Below are 15,657 nucleotides of genomic sequence, written 5' to 3'. Positions count from 1 at the left end.
TTACTGTTTTGGTATATTTTCTTTTCAGCTTTTCCTGTCAGAGAGCACTGCCCTCATAGATGCGGTAATAAACTTTCAAGGAGTCAGAAGGAAAATAGCTTTTTGCTCATAATTTTACTATTTGAGTATTTTTTTATAAATTTGTAACACACTTTTGTTCATAGAAGCAAAGTGGCCATAAATGAGATGTTATGAAATCAAGCAGCCAAGGACAAAAATTAACAGAGCCCTTCACTTGTTTGAAAATCCAGAATTATACCATTTCTGGTATGCTGTAGATAATTGATTAATATTTTCCATACAGTTCAAGTAGTCTTTGGGAATTTCTATATTGGGAAAAGGGGCCACTTCCAATGGCTCCCCTTGGCTAGAAATGGCGAACCAGTGCCTGTGGGCACCATGAACCTCCTGTCCCATTACGTAATACATAAGAGGTGCGTCTAGACTGGCATGATTTTGCGGAAATACTTTTAACAAAAAAGTTTTTCCGTGAAAAGTATTTCTGCAAAAGCGCCTCTAGATTGGCACAGATGCTTTTGTGCAAAAAGTGCTTTTGCGCAAAAGCATATATGGCCAGTCTAGACATGATTTTGCACAAGAAAGCCCCGATCACCATTTTAGCCATCGGGGCTTTTTTGCGCAAAACAGTTCTTCCCTGTCTACACTGGCCTTCTTGCACAAGAGGGCTTTTTCCCGAGTGGGAGCGTGAAAGTATTTACGCAAGAAGCACTGATTTTGTACATTACAAAGTCAGTGCTCTTGCGCAAATTCAAGCGGCCCATGTAGACAGCTGGCAAGTTTTTACGTAAAAGCAAAATCTGATTATTCTGGATGCCAAAAAGAGAGGGAAATGTGTTTGCAAGTACCAAGTCTCTTTCTGCTTCTACTCAGAACACACACACAAAGCCAATCTAGACGCGCTTTTGTGGAAATACTTTTAACGGAAAAACTTTTCCATTAAAAGTATTTCCACAAAATCATGCCAGTCTAGACGCAGCCAAGGTGTTCAGTACGGTGAACCAGACTCCTGTGTGGAAGTCACACTCCCAATGGAACCTTGCACCCCCTCTCAGCTTTCCTACACGCATTCTTCTGTGCTTACAGCAGAATTAACACCAACTCAGATTTTCATTGTGAAATTCAATGTGGCTGCTCCCCCTCATTCCAGCAAATAGAGTTCTGTGAAGCTACAGCAGGGAAAGAAGCATGCTAGCGCTGAGGTGATCTGCCCCCTACTTGGGTTCTTACTCTTTTTGTGTGCGTGTGCATGTGCATGCGCGCGCTGAGTAGAAGCAGAAAGAGACTTGGTACTTGCAAACTAAGTAAGATAGGGAAAATACTAATTCACCAACACATTTCCGTCTCTTTTCAGCATCCAGAAATAATCAGATTGTGACCTTGTGGATATTGCAGTCTACATTTTTTTTTCATCCTTGATAGTACTGTACATTACCATTAATGATAAGGGTATTCCGTAGTTGTAGATAAGAACTGCAAATATTTGTAAATCGTGACAAGAATAGATCCACAGATCCATAAGAAAAGTTGGCATTCAGCCCTTGGTTTACCTGGATTTAGCCCCCAGTCCCCTCAGTCCTCCCCCCCCCCACACAAAATCTACTAGCCTGGGTCCTCTAAGGGTATGTGTCTACACAGCAGAGCTTAACTTGAAATAAGCTACACAAATTGAGCTATGTCAATTGCATAGCTTATTTCGAAATTGAGAGCATCTACACAGCACTAATTTCAAAATAGAGCACTCTTCCTCCAGCTTCCCTTATTCCTTGTACAATGAGGGTTACAGGAGTCAGAGTAAGGAGTCCTCCAGCTTGACAGTATTTTGATATTTCAAAATAACTGCCTGCTGTGTAGACACAGACTAAGCTATTTCAAAATAACGCTAGTTATTTTGAAATAGTGTTGCTGTGCAGATGTACCCTAAGGCTCTGGTGTCTGAGGAGAATGTGGGAAATGTCTTTCTCCTTCTCAGCTGGGGGCTGCATCAGTGTGAGGTCTTTGTGCTTCTCTCTTGTGTGTGGTCTCCAACTGATTTTTTTTTTTTTTCTGTGGATCAGTGGCCCCTGACCCAGAAAGGTTCCCCACCTCTGCTCTAAAGACTACTTGATCTCTTTGCTCAATGCAATAGTTACCCTCTCACTCAGACAGAATTGTGCACTTTCCACCTGATCTCCATACAACATACTTCAGCCTACTATTGTTTGCTCTCTAAGAGAAGAGTCCTAGGTGGGTGTCAGGCCCTAAAAGCTGTTCCCAAAGCAGGAATGTATAGAGTTCATTTGAACAAACCCTCCAATAAGAGTATCTCTTAAATTTTCTTCCAGTTTGTCAGCAAGCTGACCTTTTCCTCTGGACCAATCTGCTTATTAGGCCACAGTGGGCTAATGTGACCATAGCAAACATTGTTGATCTTATTTTTATAAGCAATTCAGAAGCTGGGAACAAATCAGTTGTCTTCTAGGTGGAATCTATACCCTTGCTTTCAGCCTTGAATGTTTACAAACTAACATTCCAGTGGATAATGGAGAAGGCACAGGTGTTGCAAGGGAATGCTGCTACAATTTAGTCCTTTAAAATTCACTCAGGCTATGTCTACACTCGCGGTTTCTTGCGCGAGTAATATGCAAATGAGGCTGTGTGAAATATTGCTGAGCCTCATTTGCATACCTATTGAGCCACCATTTTTTTTTTCAGAAGAGGCTCTTGCACAAGGAGTATCTCCACTGCCCCTCCTTGTGAAAGAAAAACCTTCTTGCGCAATGCCGTTACACCTATTACTTTTCAGGAATAACAGCATTGCGCAAGAGGGTTTTGCTTGCGCAAGAAGAGGCAGCGTAGACACTCCTACTTGCGCAAGAGCCTCTTCTGAAAAAAAATGGTGGCTCATTAGGTTTGCAAATGAGGCTCAGCGATATTCCACACTTAGCCTCATTTGCATATTACTAGCCCAAGAAGCTGCGAGTGTAGACATAGCCCCAGAGTGATTGACAAACTTCATTCTGCTGTGCCAAGAGTGAAAAGCTTTATTGCTGTTACTTGGGCAGTACTCATCAATGGTGCAATTTTAAAATGTTATGTTTTGATAGATTTTTCTTCCTTTCTATAATTGTTACAACACCCCAGGTAACACCCTTACTTTGCCTCAAAGCTGTACCTTGGGTGATTTTATCATTAGTATATTCAGAAACTTTCATTTGAAAAGAGAGAATTCTGTGATATATTTAAGTGTGAAATCGGGCTGAGATGCTACTGTGGTGGTTCCCAAACTGTGAGGTGCACTCCCCTTTGGGAGTGTAGAAGAATGCTCGGGAATGCACAGCAGGGACTGTGCCAGTCCCCATGATAGTTGGGGAGAGAGAGCAGGGCTGGGTTATGCTCTGATCCCTGCCCTCATTCTGTCTCAACACCAGGCCAGCTTAATCTCTAACTTTAGCTCTTCCCCATATACTGAGTTCTGTCCCCAGCTGCTCAAGTCACCAAGGCCTGATGAAATACCTCCTCTATCCGCTCCTTGAGTATTTTAGGATGCATCTGAGCCATTAGCTATCATCTTTGAAAGATCATGGAAGTCAGGACAGATTCCAAAAGATGGGAAAAGGTCAAATATATTTCCCATCTGTAAAAACGGAAATAAGAACCATCTACAAGACTACAGACCAGGAAAGTTCATGGAGCAAATAATCAAGGAACTCATCTGGAAGAAAATAAGGTGAATAGATAACAGCCAGCGTGGATTTGTAACGAACTTAATCATGTCAAACTAATCTGATAGCTTTCTTTTATTGGATAAAGGGGAAATGGCAGATGTGGTATACCTAGACTTTATTAAAGCATTTGATATGGTCTCGCGTGGCCTTCTTATCAATAAACTAGGGATATACAACCAAGATGGTGCTACTCTAAGGTGGGTGCATAACTGTCTGGTTAACCATTCTCAGAGGGTACAGCTAGACTGCTGGGGATTTTTTGGGATGTTGGAGGTATCCCAAAAAAGCTCCGCTGCATCCAGGGAACACACTGCCTTTTTTTTTTTTTTTTTTTTTTTGGCAGAAGAGCAAATGCGCTCTTTTGGTAGCCCCTGTATTCCTTGTTCCATGATGGAGAAGGGGGATTTCAAAAGAGGTTTTTTTTTCTGAAATTTGGCCCAGTCTAGACAGGCCAAATTTTGGAAAAGCCTCTGACAAAAGTATAGGAAAAAGATGACACAAAATGTGAAGTGCATGTAGTGTATCTTTTTCCAACAGAGCCTTGCAGTCTAGCCATACTCAGAGTAGTTACTAATGTTATGCTAGACAGGCATAACAGGTGCGGTTCCACAGGGGTCAGTTTTGGGACTGGTTCTGTTCAATATTTTCTACAATTTACATATTGGCATAGAGAGTACGCTTAAGTTTGCAGATGATACCAAGCTCGGAGGGGTTGTAACTACTTTGGAGGATAAGGTCATAATTCAAAATGATCTGGACAAACTAGAGAAATGATCTGAGGTAAATAGGATGAAGTTTAATAAGGACAAATGCAAAGTACTCCACAAACATGATTCAGGGATGCATTAACAGGAGCATTGTGAGCAAGACACAAGAAGTCCTTCTCTACTCTGTGCTGATTAGGCCTCAGTTGGAGTATTGTGTCCAGTTCTGGGTACCACATTTAAAGAAAGATGTGGAGAAATTGGAGAAGGTCCAGAGAAGAGCAACAAAAATGATTAAAGGTCTAGAAAACATGAGCTATGAGGGAAGACAAAGAATTGAGCTTGTTTAGTTTAGAAAATACAAGTGTGAGAGGGGACATGATGGCAGTTTTCAAGTATCTAACAGGATGTTTGTTATAAGGAGGAGGGAGAAAAATTATTTTCCTTGACCTCTGATGATAGGACAAGACAGCATTGCAGCAGGGAGGTTTAGTTTGGACATTAGGAAAAACTTCCTAACTGTCAGGGTGGTTAAACTCTGGAATAAATTGCCTAGGAAGTTTTGTGGAGGGGCAACAGGAAAAGTTTGAGCATTAATGTGCTACTGGGTGTGTAATAATTGTAGAATTGCTTTGTATCAATTCTCCAGCCTGGCTCTGTTCCTCCTGTGCATGGGAGGCACTTTTCTCTTATGTGAGTTGGTTCTTGACTTGTAGCCATTATTCTTTGTATGTTGGTAGTTCGGGAATCTTCATCCTAGATATTAAGACCCCAAAGGAACATATTGATGATTTTCCAAGAGATTGGGTAGAGCTTCTTCACCACATAATGTTTTGAACTGCAAACCTTAAGTCAGGCAAAGCTCCCTTTGATTTCAGTTAGAGCTGGTTGGGAATTTTTCCTTAGGAATAGTTTCTCAGGTTGAGGGTGGAATTTCTGACAAGAGATGCACCAAAAACCATAACCCAATGTTCCCCTGGATATTGGGGGGGGGGGGGGGGGGGGAAGGGTAGGAGAGAGCCTGATATCAAGTTGTGCTCTCATTTTTCATTACTCTTTGAAAGGTCTCAGGTTTGTCTTGGTGTAGAATGGCAAAATAATTTCCTGCCCAGCTCAAAATTTTGCCTGAGTTATGACTGTAGGAACTGATTATGACTGACAAAAAGATCAGCAGTAGCTATAAGGTTGCAATGGTCTACATTTTTAAAAAACAGTCTTTAACTGTGGGTGTTCAACTTCAGTTACTGAGGCCTTCTTTTTCAGAGGTTGTGAGCCACCTACAGTTCCCATGAACTTCAGATAGAGTTGGGGTTGTTAGTGCATTGAAAATTTAAAGGCTGCTTTTGAAAAACATAGCTATAGTTTTTATTTTAGTATATTCAGCTAACTTTACTGAACTGAAGGCTCCTACTTTCAACATTTTTGAGGTTAAGACCTGCAGGATTATCATCCACTTTCTCTTTTTGGTGATTGCACTGACTTTTATTAAGGATGGTTTTGCTGTATGCCACCTGAAGAGCAAAACTGAAACCACTCAAACCATGAACTGTAGTTGAATTGAGCCTATGTTGGTTACAAAAGGAAGTCACTTGTTAGAGAAATAAGGGCAAATGTTAACTACCTCAGCAATACTAATGTAGTAAAAAAGTAAAGGATTATGATAGGAAACCAGAATAGGAAATAGTAAAAGAGACACATGAAAATAAAGACTAAACTAATCAAGAGAAAAACCAGGAGGAAGAGCAATAAGAGAGACAGAACTAGGAGGACAGAGATAAGGAGAAGTAGGAGCAAAGATTAAGAGCATGGAAGAAGCAAGAAATAAATAGGCCTAAAGATGCAATCGGTGCTCTAATTATTTTTCTACAAAAAATGTTGTACCATACAATCAAGGTCTGGAGATCAAGTACATTCTCTCCCTGGGGTGAGGGAAGAGAACAGTTTCGCATTCTGATGCGAAGACACACATCCCCTCTTTTCCCTCAGAAAGACAAGGTATGACCACAACCTCATCTACTCCTGTCTCTTTTCTTTGACCTCAACAGTGAGAATCTCTCCTTCTGCTGCTGTGGGGGCAGGAGTCATGGTGATGATAAGAGATTTATTAGTGGTTCCTCTGTGCAGGACAGGTTTAGGTGAAGGCTCAGAAGCTGCAATTTGCTCTTCCTTTTGCACAGATGTTTTAGGTGGGATTGTGGGTTCAGGTGCCGGTTCAGGTTTCTTTTCCTCTGGTTCGGGTTTCTGTTCTTCAATTTTTTCCTATGAGAAAAAGTTATACATTGCTTAGTGCTGCAGACACGATCCAAGAACCCATGCGTTACTCTGAGTGTGAAGTCACAAGATAAGGTATGAATATTGAAATGGAGACAGAATTTACTGCTGTCACCTACGAGTGGATAAGTAGACCAGAACAGGATTATTATTAATGTGCATATCCCTAAAGTAGTCTGTTGTGTGGGAATTACTTCATTGCATTTAATAAGGGTTTCTTAGTCATTCAGAAACAAGCATTCCGAGCAGTCTTTTTTGTATTTGTTGTGGGTTACCTGAGCTGCTTGCTCTCTCTTCAGCTTGAGCAGCATAGCCAGGCCTCCTTTCCCTGCCCCTCCAAGCATTGCTTTGAATAGTTTAGGAGTTTCTGATTTTGGTGCAAAGAAGCTGGCCATGCCTCTTGCTTGCACTGGTGGCCCTTCAGTGGGCTTACCCTTCTCCTTCAGCAGCACCCTGTAGACAAGATGGAAGATAATAAACCCCTGTGAGAAATCTCCAGTCTAATGCTAAGATAATGCTAAAACTCCAAATCAAATCATGAAACATTTGTAGCTTTTTTTCAGGATCATTTTTCATCTTAAGCCCAGTAGAAAAGAAAAAGGGCAGGAAGGTATCATTCACTAGAGTATAGATCTATGGCAAACTGCTGCTTTTTGAATTTTGCTGTTCTCTGCAGGATACCGATAAAACAAATGTGTGCTCCAAACTAGGTCACATTAAAGGAGAATTGTATAAGGTAAGGTGAGAGAGAGGTATAAAAAGAGAACACACTACAATCCCGCCCCGCGATATGTACGTGAGGCAAAAATCTCTCTGGTTTACACTTCAGGTGGGTCTTTGTTCTGCTAGTGGATTTGCACTGATATGAATGAGCTAATGTGTTCAAATGACTTGCAGTGTGAATCACTGTTAGGTGCTTAGAATCAGAAAGGTGCCAGGTTGATTTATCTCTGTCAGACTCCTTCAGTAAATCACTGTTTGGAATCAAACGCTTTCTAATGACCAGCACTGGCCATACAATGTGGTATCAGGAAGACAATCCAGGGACTTCCCATTCTGTGCTATGCCTGATTATCAGCCACAAGGAAAATGGAATCACAGTTTAGTGCATATTTTTGTTGATGATGCAAACTAGGCTGGACCTCACTTTTCTAAAACTCTATCAGTTTTGCAGGCACTAACAATATAATATCCAGAACTTTCTTGTGACAGTAAACTCCGTAGACCTCAACTAGAGCCACAGGACAGCAGGTATGAGCAGCATCAAGAAGCTGATTACCATGCTTTTATTTCTTTTCAGAGATTGCACAGGTTGTGGGCAGATCTTTCTATGCCAAGGTTTACCGAATGGATTTTTTTTATTTTTTTTTAGATCCAAAGCTACTCTCATTTCCTAATGTGCAATATGACCCATGTTCCTGTCATCATTTTTCAGTGTTGCAGCTTGAAATTCTGGAGTTGGAGATTGAGTGGGGTTGCAGTGCTGGTGCATTATGGTAAGGTGAATGGGAATTGGAGGTAGCTTAGTGTACTGAATGCAACTGTCAATTGGTATCTTCACTGTCATTTGAAACATCACTGATTTGCTCATGTTTTCTCTTGCAAAGTTCAGGAAGTGGGGGGCAAGCTTCTGCATCTGTGTGAGTGTTTGACGCCACAGTAAAGTGTACAAAGTTAGTGGTTTTAGGCATAGTGAAAATATTAACTGTTTTACCAGTGATACCTTGTTTGACATATTTTTTAAGTCTTTCAGAGAGCCTTGTTTTACTGTGTCTTGTTCATAGCTAAATTGATGGCGTTTTCAATTTGATTTAAAATTGATGTTCAGACCATTATATATTGTATAGTCCAGCAGCACTGAAAATGGGTAAGCAACACATTAGGTGATCACAGGTCCGAACAGGACCAATGCAGTCCACGGTGAAGCACTGGTTGGGCAACTTAGGAGTCCTGTTTGCTTCTAAATGCTTGTTTGGCATCCTTTATGGAAAGGGGAGCTGAGACTTTTACCTTTATCGCTCTTCAGTGACTACTGGCATCCTTGCCATGACATGAAATCTACCAAAAATTACCTTGATAGTCCCATAACAAGCAGATAAGAACCAGTTTTTCTAAGAAATAAATATAATTATTGATCAAAATTCTGAATTCTGTATCTAAACCAATACGGTAGAGGCCGCACTTAGCCTTCTTCTTCAGGAGCTTTTCTGAGTCGGGGTAGTGCACCAAGATTTCATTGAGGGTCTTCTTGTCTAGAATAAAGAGATTGGCAAATCCATGGGCCACCACGTTAGCAGTCCGCCGATTCCCTCCACTTGCTGCTAATAGGCTGCAATAGAAGCAGTACAGAAAGTAGGGATTAGAGCTTGCATGGGTTAAGAGGATTTTTCCAGATGTTTGGTTTTTTTCTTCATTTAATTCAGCACTCATCATTAAAAAGTTCACATTTACCCACAATTACCAAATTGCACTAACTGAGAGAGTGCAGTGCTTCTCTGTACTTGGCATAGCCCATCTTTGTGGTAACTAGGTAAATGTTGCCTCATTAATGGTCACTCACCACTGCCCTGGTAGTACTAGAAATGTAAGAAATTTTGCTGGATAGAAACCTGTCTCTCAGATGAGACTCACTTCAAAGCAGTCACTCATTTCAGTCTAAAAGTTTCCAACTTTCTGCATACATTTGGCATCCCCTCCCTTTTAGGGTTGAAAACTACTGACATCAGAAATAAAACATGGCACTGACGTTATAGAAAAAATATTTAATGTTAAGTGAATGATCCAACACCATTAATACATGAATCACTGTTCTCTGACCTTGATTCTGAGTCTGTTATATCACATCCCACACCTGGACCCTGGCAAGTTGTGCAGGTCTGTTTGCCTAACAGCTTGTAAATTATCTGTCTGAGGGTGAGGGGAATATGTTTTGAAAGTGATAAAAGAGATTAGCTTCACATATAGCAACTTGGCATGAAGAGTAGGGTACCCGAGTAAAAGTTTAGACACCTGTACAAGTACAGATCTGAGCAATGTATCTTGGAGTCTACAAACTTCACTGTCACCAGTGGCAACAATCTAAGTGACACAATGCCATGTATTCAGTGTCTTAATACAAATGCTGAATCTCCTTTCTAGGAGTATGAAATGGTTGAGCTGCACTAGATTTTTGTACCTCAGTTGATGGCCAATTAACCTAGTTACTTTATACATTTATAAAGGCTTGGGGAACACTCCCAGCATGTTTGTCCAAGGCCACTAATATTTGTTTTTCTTTTTTAAATTAGGTTAGTTAATAAGAATTGAGTGTAAGCATGTATATGGGTAAGATCTGAAATATTCATTGGCCTGGTGGGCAGTGTGTCTGATCCTTTGGGATTGGTAGATCTTTTAATATGCTGAACAAGATTTTCAGTAATCATCAAATTTGTCTTGGCTGCCTGGGTAGGAGCCCAAGACTGGATTGTAAGGCAGGAATGGGCAATAATTTTTCACGGGGGAGGGGAGCATTCCAAGATTTTGGAAGGTGGTCAAAGGCTGCACTCTTCCATGGGATTAATGGAGAAGGTGCAGGGTCTGGGATGGACATTGGGTGCAGAAGGGATCTTGGGATAAGGGATTGGGGTGCTGGAGGGAGAGTGGGGTCTGGGAGGAAGTTTGGTTGAAGGAAGCAGTTGTGACTTAGGATGGGATTGGGGTGCAGGATTTTGGAATGTGACTTAGGGCAGGAGGGGGTTGTGACCTAGGGGACTGGGGTGCAGGAGTTTTGGTTGTGACCTAGAGTAGGAGGGGATGATGATCTGGGGCAGAGGATTGGGGTGCCACATCTGGGAGGGGGTATGGATGCAGGAGGGGAGGGCAGCAGGTCTGGGTATGTTGGGGGGGGAAGGAGAAGGTTGGGGAAGGGAGGGGCTGGGGTGCCAGAGACAGGCTCTGACCAGGAGACTTACTAGCCAGCAGCCCAACCATATTGCCTGCCTGCCTGCTTGCAGAGCTTAAAACATTTCTCAGCCTGCCTGCCTCCACCTGCACAGGCTGCAGGGCCATGTGCTTATGTGAATAACTGAGCTGGAGGGTAGGCATGGTGCTTCATGTGCTCCCAGCTATTCAAACAAGCAGCTCCCATTGGCCAGTTTCTGGCCAGAAACCAGCCAATGGGATTGTGCTGGGAGTGGGGGCAGCGCCTGAAGCCTTTCTCCCCTCCCTTCCAGGTTCACAATTTTGAAAGAGAAATGGTCCGGCAGTTACTTTTCTGAGTGTCTGTGAGGTTGCGGGGCAAGCAGGGGAGCTTGCCTGGGGCCCCCCGCTGCATCTGCAGGCCAGATCCAGTTGCTTGGCACGCTGAATCCAACCTGCAGGCCATATTTTGCCCAGGCCTGTTTTAAGGGGACTGGGGTGTGACTTCTGGGTAACCAGTAAAGTGTTGTAGAAGCTGGAACAGTGAATTTAATTATTAGAAATAATCTCTAGTTTTGGGATTGTCTGCCCCCATTCTTTGAAGTTTTGCCCTGTATAAGCAATCTCCATGCGGTCCCCCTGGGGCCCTGGTCACAAACATGGAAAAAGCCAAATGAAGAAAAATGTTATTCATCAGATGTAGTACTTGTTGAAAGAAGGCAACATTCATGGAATTGTTTGTTGGTTCATTTTGTTGTTGTTGTTGTTGAGTATTTGAGCAGCTCCATAAAACAGCTTTATAAACAGCTATTGGGTTACCTGATCTCTCCAAATACAGCGCCTGCCCTTAAGGTAACCAGGACTTTGGTGCCATCAGGGCCTCCAAGAACTTGAACTTCTCCCTGTTTGATGATGTACATCTCTCTGCCAATTTCTCCCTGGATACAGAAACATTACATGTTATAGCAGGATGACATTCTTTGAATGCAGTAGACCGACAGATGCCTCTTTACAAATCCTCTCCACCTTTATGGGGAATTAGAACTTGATTGTGATATAATTTGTGGAGTCAGATGTTATTGTGAGTAAAAGGTATTTCACACTTATCCCCGAGTGAAGGGAGAGCAGTTACACCCACCAGGATCCTACCTTACACTATATCTAGTTCCTTCAAAATCAATGAGACAGTCAAGATCCAAAACACAGAACTGAGTTATATAGGCAGATGGGTTTTGCTGGGTGTTATTGAAAGAGAGAAAATGCAAGATTATGTCTGGGTGAAAAGACACAAGCAGATATATCACAGATAACGAAGAAAACAAGGAACCATTAGAGTTACAAAAGTTCTGGTAACATGACTTTAAGAAAAACCTGAGAGCATGCTTTTGGGCTTAGTTCTGGCTAAAAATGGACTTGGTACTGTGAGCAAATAAAATGTCCCTGGCTGTTTGATTCCTACCGAGTTTAGGGAAACAAGACTTTGGGTAATGTTCTTTATAAATAAACTGGAGTACATTGAAGTAATACTTGATTCTGTCATCAATTTCTCCTAATGGAATCAATTCACAAAATCCTTGGCTAACTGTTCAGGTCAAACTTAAAAACAACAAATAGACTAGTAGCACCTTAAAGACTAACAAAACATGTTGATGTTATGAGCTTTTGTGGACACAGCCCACTTCTTCAGATGACAGGAGTATTAGAAGTCCAGATCCAAGAATAAATAAGGGAAGGAGGAAGGGGGGAGAAGGAAAAAGGAGGGGGGGAACTAAAAAGAGAGTGAGTGAGTAGATACCTTCAGAGGGGTAGCTGAGTTAGTCTGTAACAGGAAAAACTTAAAAAACATCAAATAGTCTAGTAGCACTTAAAGACCAAAATGCAAGAGGCTGATAAGAAACATTAGCATCTCCATTGTTTGGTTGGTAGATTAAGTCATAGGATGTGGAAGGTAATGTGCGAGCCAACTGATGTCTTTGTTCATACCATTTGCTTAAGAATTAAACTTGTAAATGAAGTTAAGTTCCAATCCTTCTCTGTGTATTTGGTTTGTGGAATTTGCCTGAAACAAAATGGCAATTTGGAGGTCCATTAAAGAGTGTCCAGGTAGATTAAAGTGTTTTCCAACAGGTTTTTTGTGTATTGCCTTTTCGGATATCTGATTTATATCCATTAATTCTTTCCCTGAGAATTCTTTCCCTGAGAGACTGTCCAGTTTGGCAGTGGGGCACCGTTGGCGTTTGACGGCACAGATAACATTAGTGAATGTGCAGTTAAATGAGCCTCTGATTTGGTGGCTCAGGTGGTAGGCTCCAGTGATGAAATCACTGGTGTAGATGTGTGGGGAGTTGGCACCGGGGCTGACTTCAGGGGCGGGTTCCTGGATGATTCTGCTGGAGGTGTGTTGCGTGGTTATTGGAAAGAATTTGTTTGAGGTATAGGGGTTGTCTGAAAGCGAGGCTTGGCCTTTACTCCAAGGCCTCTGAGAATGAGGGGTCATTTTCCAGGCTAGATTGTAGATTGTTGATTCTGCATTTGAAGGGTTTAAGTTGTGGACTGTAGGTGATGACAAGTGGAGTTCTGTTGTTTTTTTTTCTTTTTGGCTTGTCTTGAAGTAGTTCATGTCTGGCTATCAATCTGTGTTTTCATTTCTTTGGGTGAGTATTTCAGTTTTATGAATGCTCTTTTATTCAACATATTATTACAACCTGGCATCCAGTGGATGAGATAAGTAGTTACCATGGTGTAATTGGCACTAGAATGGAGTAATTCTGTGGGGATCTAGTGCAACCTGATATATGAATTGGAGTGTATCTAAGGAGGACCATAAACTGTGCGTTTAAAAGTACTTCAGTGTTTTAAATGTTTTTCAATGCTCATTTCCATAATTTAAAAGGAGAATCAAGAATAATGAAGCAATCAAAGTTCTTCCTACCTCCTTTATACATGCCAGTGAGTTTGAGCCTTTGCTAGCTGCTTAATTAGCATCCAAATGAAGTAGATTTTACCTGACTACAAAGGATTGACAGATATATGTATGACAAAATCTAGCCATACTGAAGTCATTTAGCAGGCTAAAGCATAGCATGATATAATAATACTGTTTTACATGTTCAAAGGGCTTTACAAACAATAACTCACAACATCCCTGTAAGCGAGGTGAATAAGTATCATTCGCATTTTATAGATGGGGACACTGAGAAGAGAAGTGAAGTGACTTCAGTGAGTTTACACAACAGCCGTCAGTGACAAAGCCAGGACTGAAATTTCAGGGATTCCTTCCCTACTGTCTCGGCTCACTCCTCCAGATCACATTGCTCTTCAAGGTAACCTAGCAGTGTGTGCTGGGCTAGTCTATCTGTAGTTGCATCTCTTTCCTATCGAACTACGTCCTTCCTGTACAATTCTTTACTCAGTTCTAATTACAGCTGCAGATTGGAATTAATGCATCATTCCTGGCCATGATTTATTTTGTTAGTGCAACACAAAACACAGTGCTTGTGTCCAGCAATATTTATTTCTAGAGTTTCATTACTGAGGAGGCCACCTGACTCTAATTGCAGGGTCAAAACTTTAATCTATTACTGTGTTCTTTGTATTACAGCAGTGCCTAGACATGTTAGCTATGGATCAGAACCCTACTGTGCTAGGTGCTGTCCAGACAGAGAGAAAGAGGCAGTCCCTATCCCAAAATACTTACAATCTAAGGGAAGCACTATCTACCATTGTACAGCTGTGGTTGTATTTTTTTCCATCACTTGTCTAGTAAGGGAAATCCTGTCTTACTAATCTATTAGAGTTCTTTGAAAGGGTTAACAAACATGTGGACAAGGGGTATCCAGTAGATATAGTATACTTAGATTTTCAGAAAGCCTTTGACAGGGTCCCTCACCAAAGGCTCTTGTGTAAATTACATTGCCATGGGATAAGAGGGAAGGTCCTTTCGTGGATTGAGAACTGGTTAAAAGACAGGAAACAAAGGGTAGGAATAAATGGTAAATTTTCAGAATGGAGAGGGGTAACTAGTGGTGTACCCCAAGGGTCAGTCCTGGGACCAGTCCTGTTCAACTTATTCATAAATGATCTGGAGAAAGGGGCAAGCAGTGAGGTAGTAATATTTGCAGATGATACCAAACTGTTTAGGATAGTCAAGACAGAAGCAGACTGTGAGGGACTCCAAAAAGATCTCACCAAACTGAGTGATTGGGCAACAAAATGGCAAATGAAATTGAATGTGGATAAGTGTAAAGTAATGCACATCGGGAAAAATAACCCCAACCATACGTACAGTATGATGGGGGCTAATTTGGCTACAACAAATCAGGAAAGAGATCTTGGAGTTATCGTGGATAGTTCTCTGAAAACTTCCACACAGTGTGCTGCGGCGGTCAAAAAGGCAAATAGGATGCTAGGAATAATTAAGAAAGAGATAGAAAATAAGACTCAGAATATCTTACTGCCCTTGTATAACACTATGGTACGCCCACATCTTGAATACTGTGTACAGATGTGGTCTCCTCACCTCAAAAAAGATATTTTGGTCTTGGAAAGGGTTCAGAAAAGGGCAACTAAAATGATTAGGGGTTTGGAACGGGTCCCATATGAGGAGAGGTTAAAACGACTGGGACTTTTCAGTTTAGAAAAGAGGAGACTGAGGGGGGATATGATAGAGGTATATAAAATCATGAGTGGTATGGAGAGGGCAAATAAAGAAAAGTTATTTATTAGTTCCCATAATAGAAGAACTAAAGGGCACCAAATGAAGTTAATGGGTAGCAGGTTTAAAACTAATAAAAGAAAGTTGTTCTTTACACAGCGTGTAGTCAACCTGTGGAACTCCATGCCAGAGGAGGCTGTGAAGGCTAGGACTATAACAAAGTTTAAAGAGAAGTTAGATAATTTCATGGAGGTTAGGTCCATAGAAGGCTATTAGCCAGGGGATAGAAATGGTGTCCCTGGCCTCTGTTTGTCAGAGGCTGAAGGAGGATGGCAGGAGACAAATTGCTTGATCATTATCTTTCGTCCACCCTCTCGGGGGCACCTGGTGCTGGCCACTGTCGGCA

General features: G+C 41.6%; 1 protein-coding gene across 1 annotated transcript in view; it reads right to left on the bottom strand.

The window, feature by feature from the left end:
- Positions 1–6,442: 6,442 nt before the first annotated feature.
- Positions 6,443–15,657, bottom strand: part of CNGB3 (cyclic nucleotide gated channel subunit beta 3) — a 109,653-nt gene continuing 100,438 nt past the window's right edge. The window contains exons 15-18 of the mRNA XM_089775977.1: positions 11,417–11,535; positions 8,883–9,029; positions 6,951–7,153; positions 6,443–6,690 (exon numbers count right to left, since the gene is read on the bottom strand). Coding sequence (XP_089632103.1) covers positions 6,443–6,690; positions 6,951–7,153; positions 8,883–9,029; positions 11,417–11,535 — 717 coding nt within the window. The remainder of the gene's footprint in view (positions 6,691–6,950; positions 7,154–8,882; positions 9,030–11,416; positions 11,536–15,657) is intronic.

Source organism: Pelodiscus sinensis, chromosome 2 (assembly GCF_052426305.1).
Source record: "Pelodiscus sinensis isolate ZL-2025 chromosome 2, ASM5242630v1, whole genome shotgun sequence".
Classification (NCBI taxonomy): Eukaryota; Metazoa; Chordata; order Testudines; family Trionychidae; genus Pelodiscus; species Pelodiscus sinensis.
This window is presented reverse-complemented; position numbering and strand designations above follow the sequence as displayed.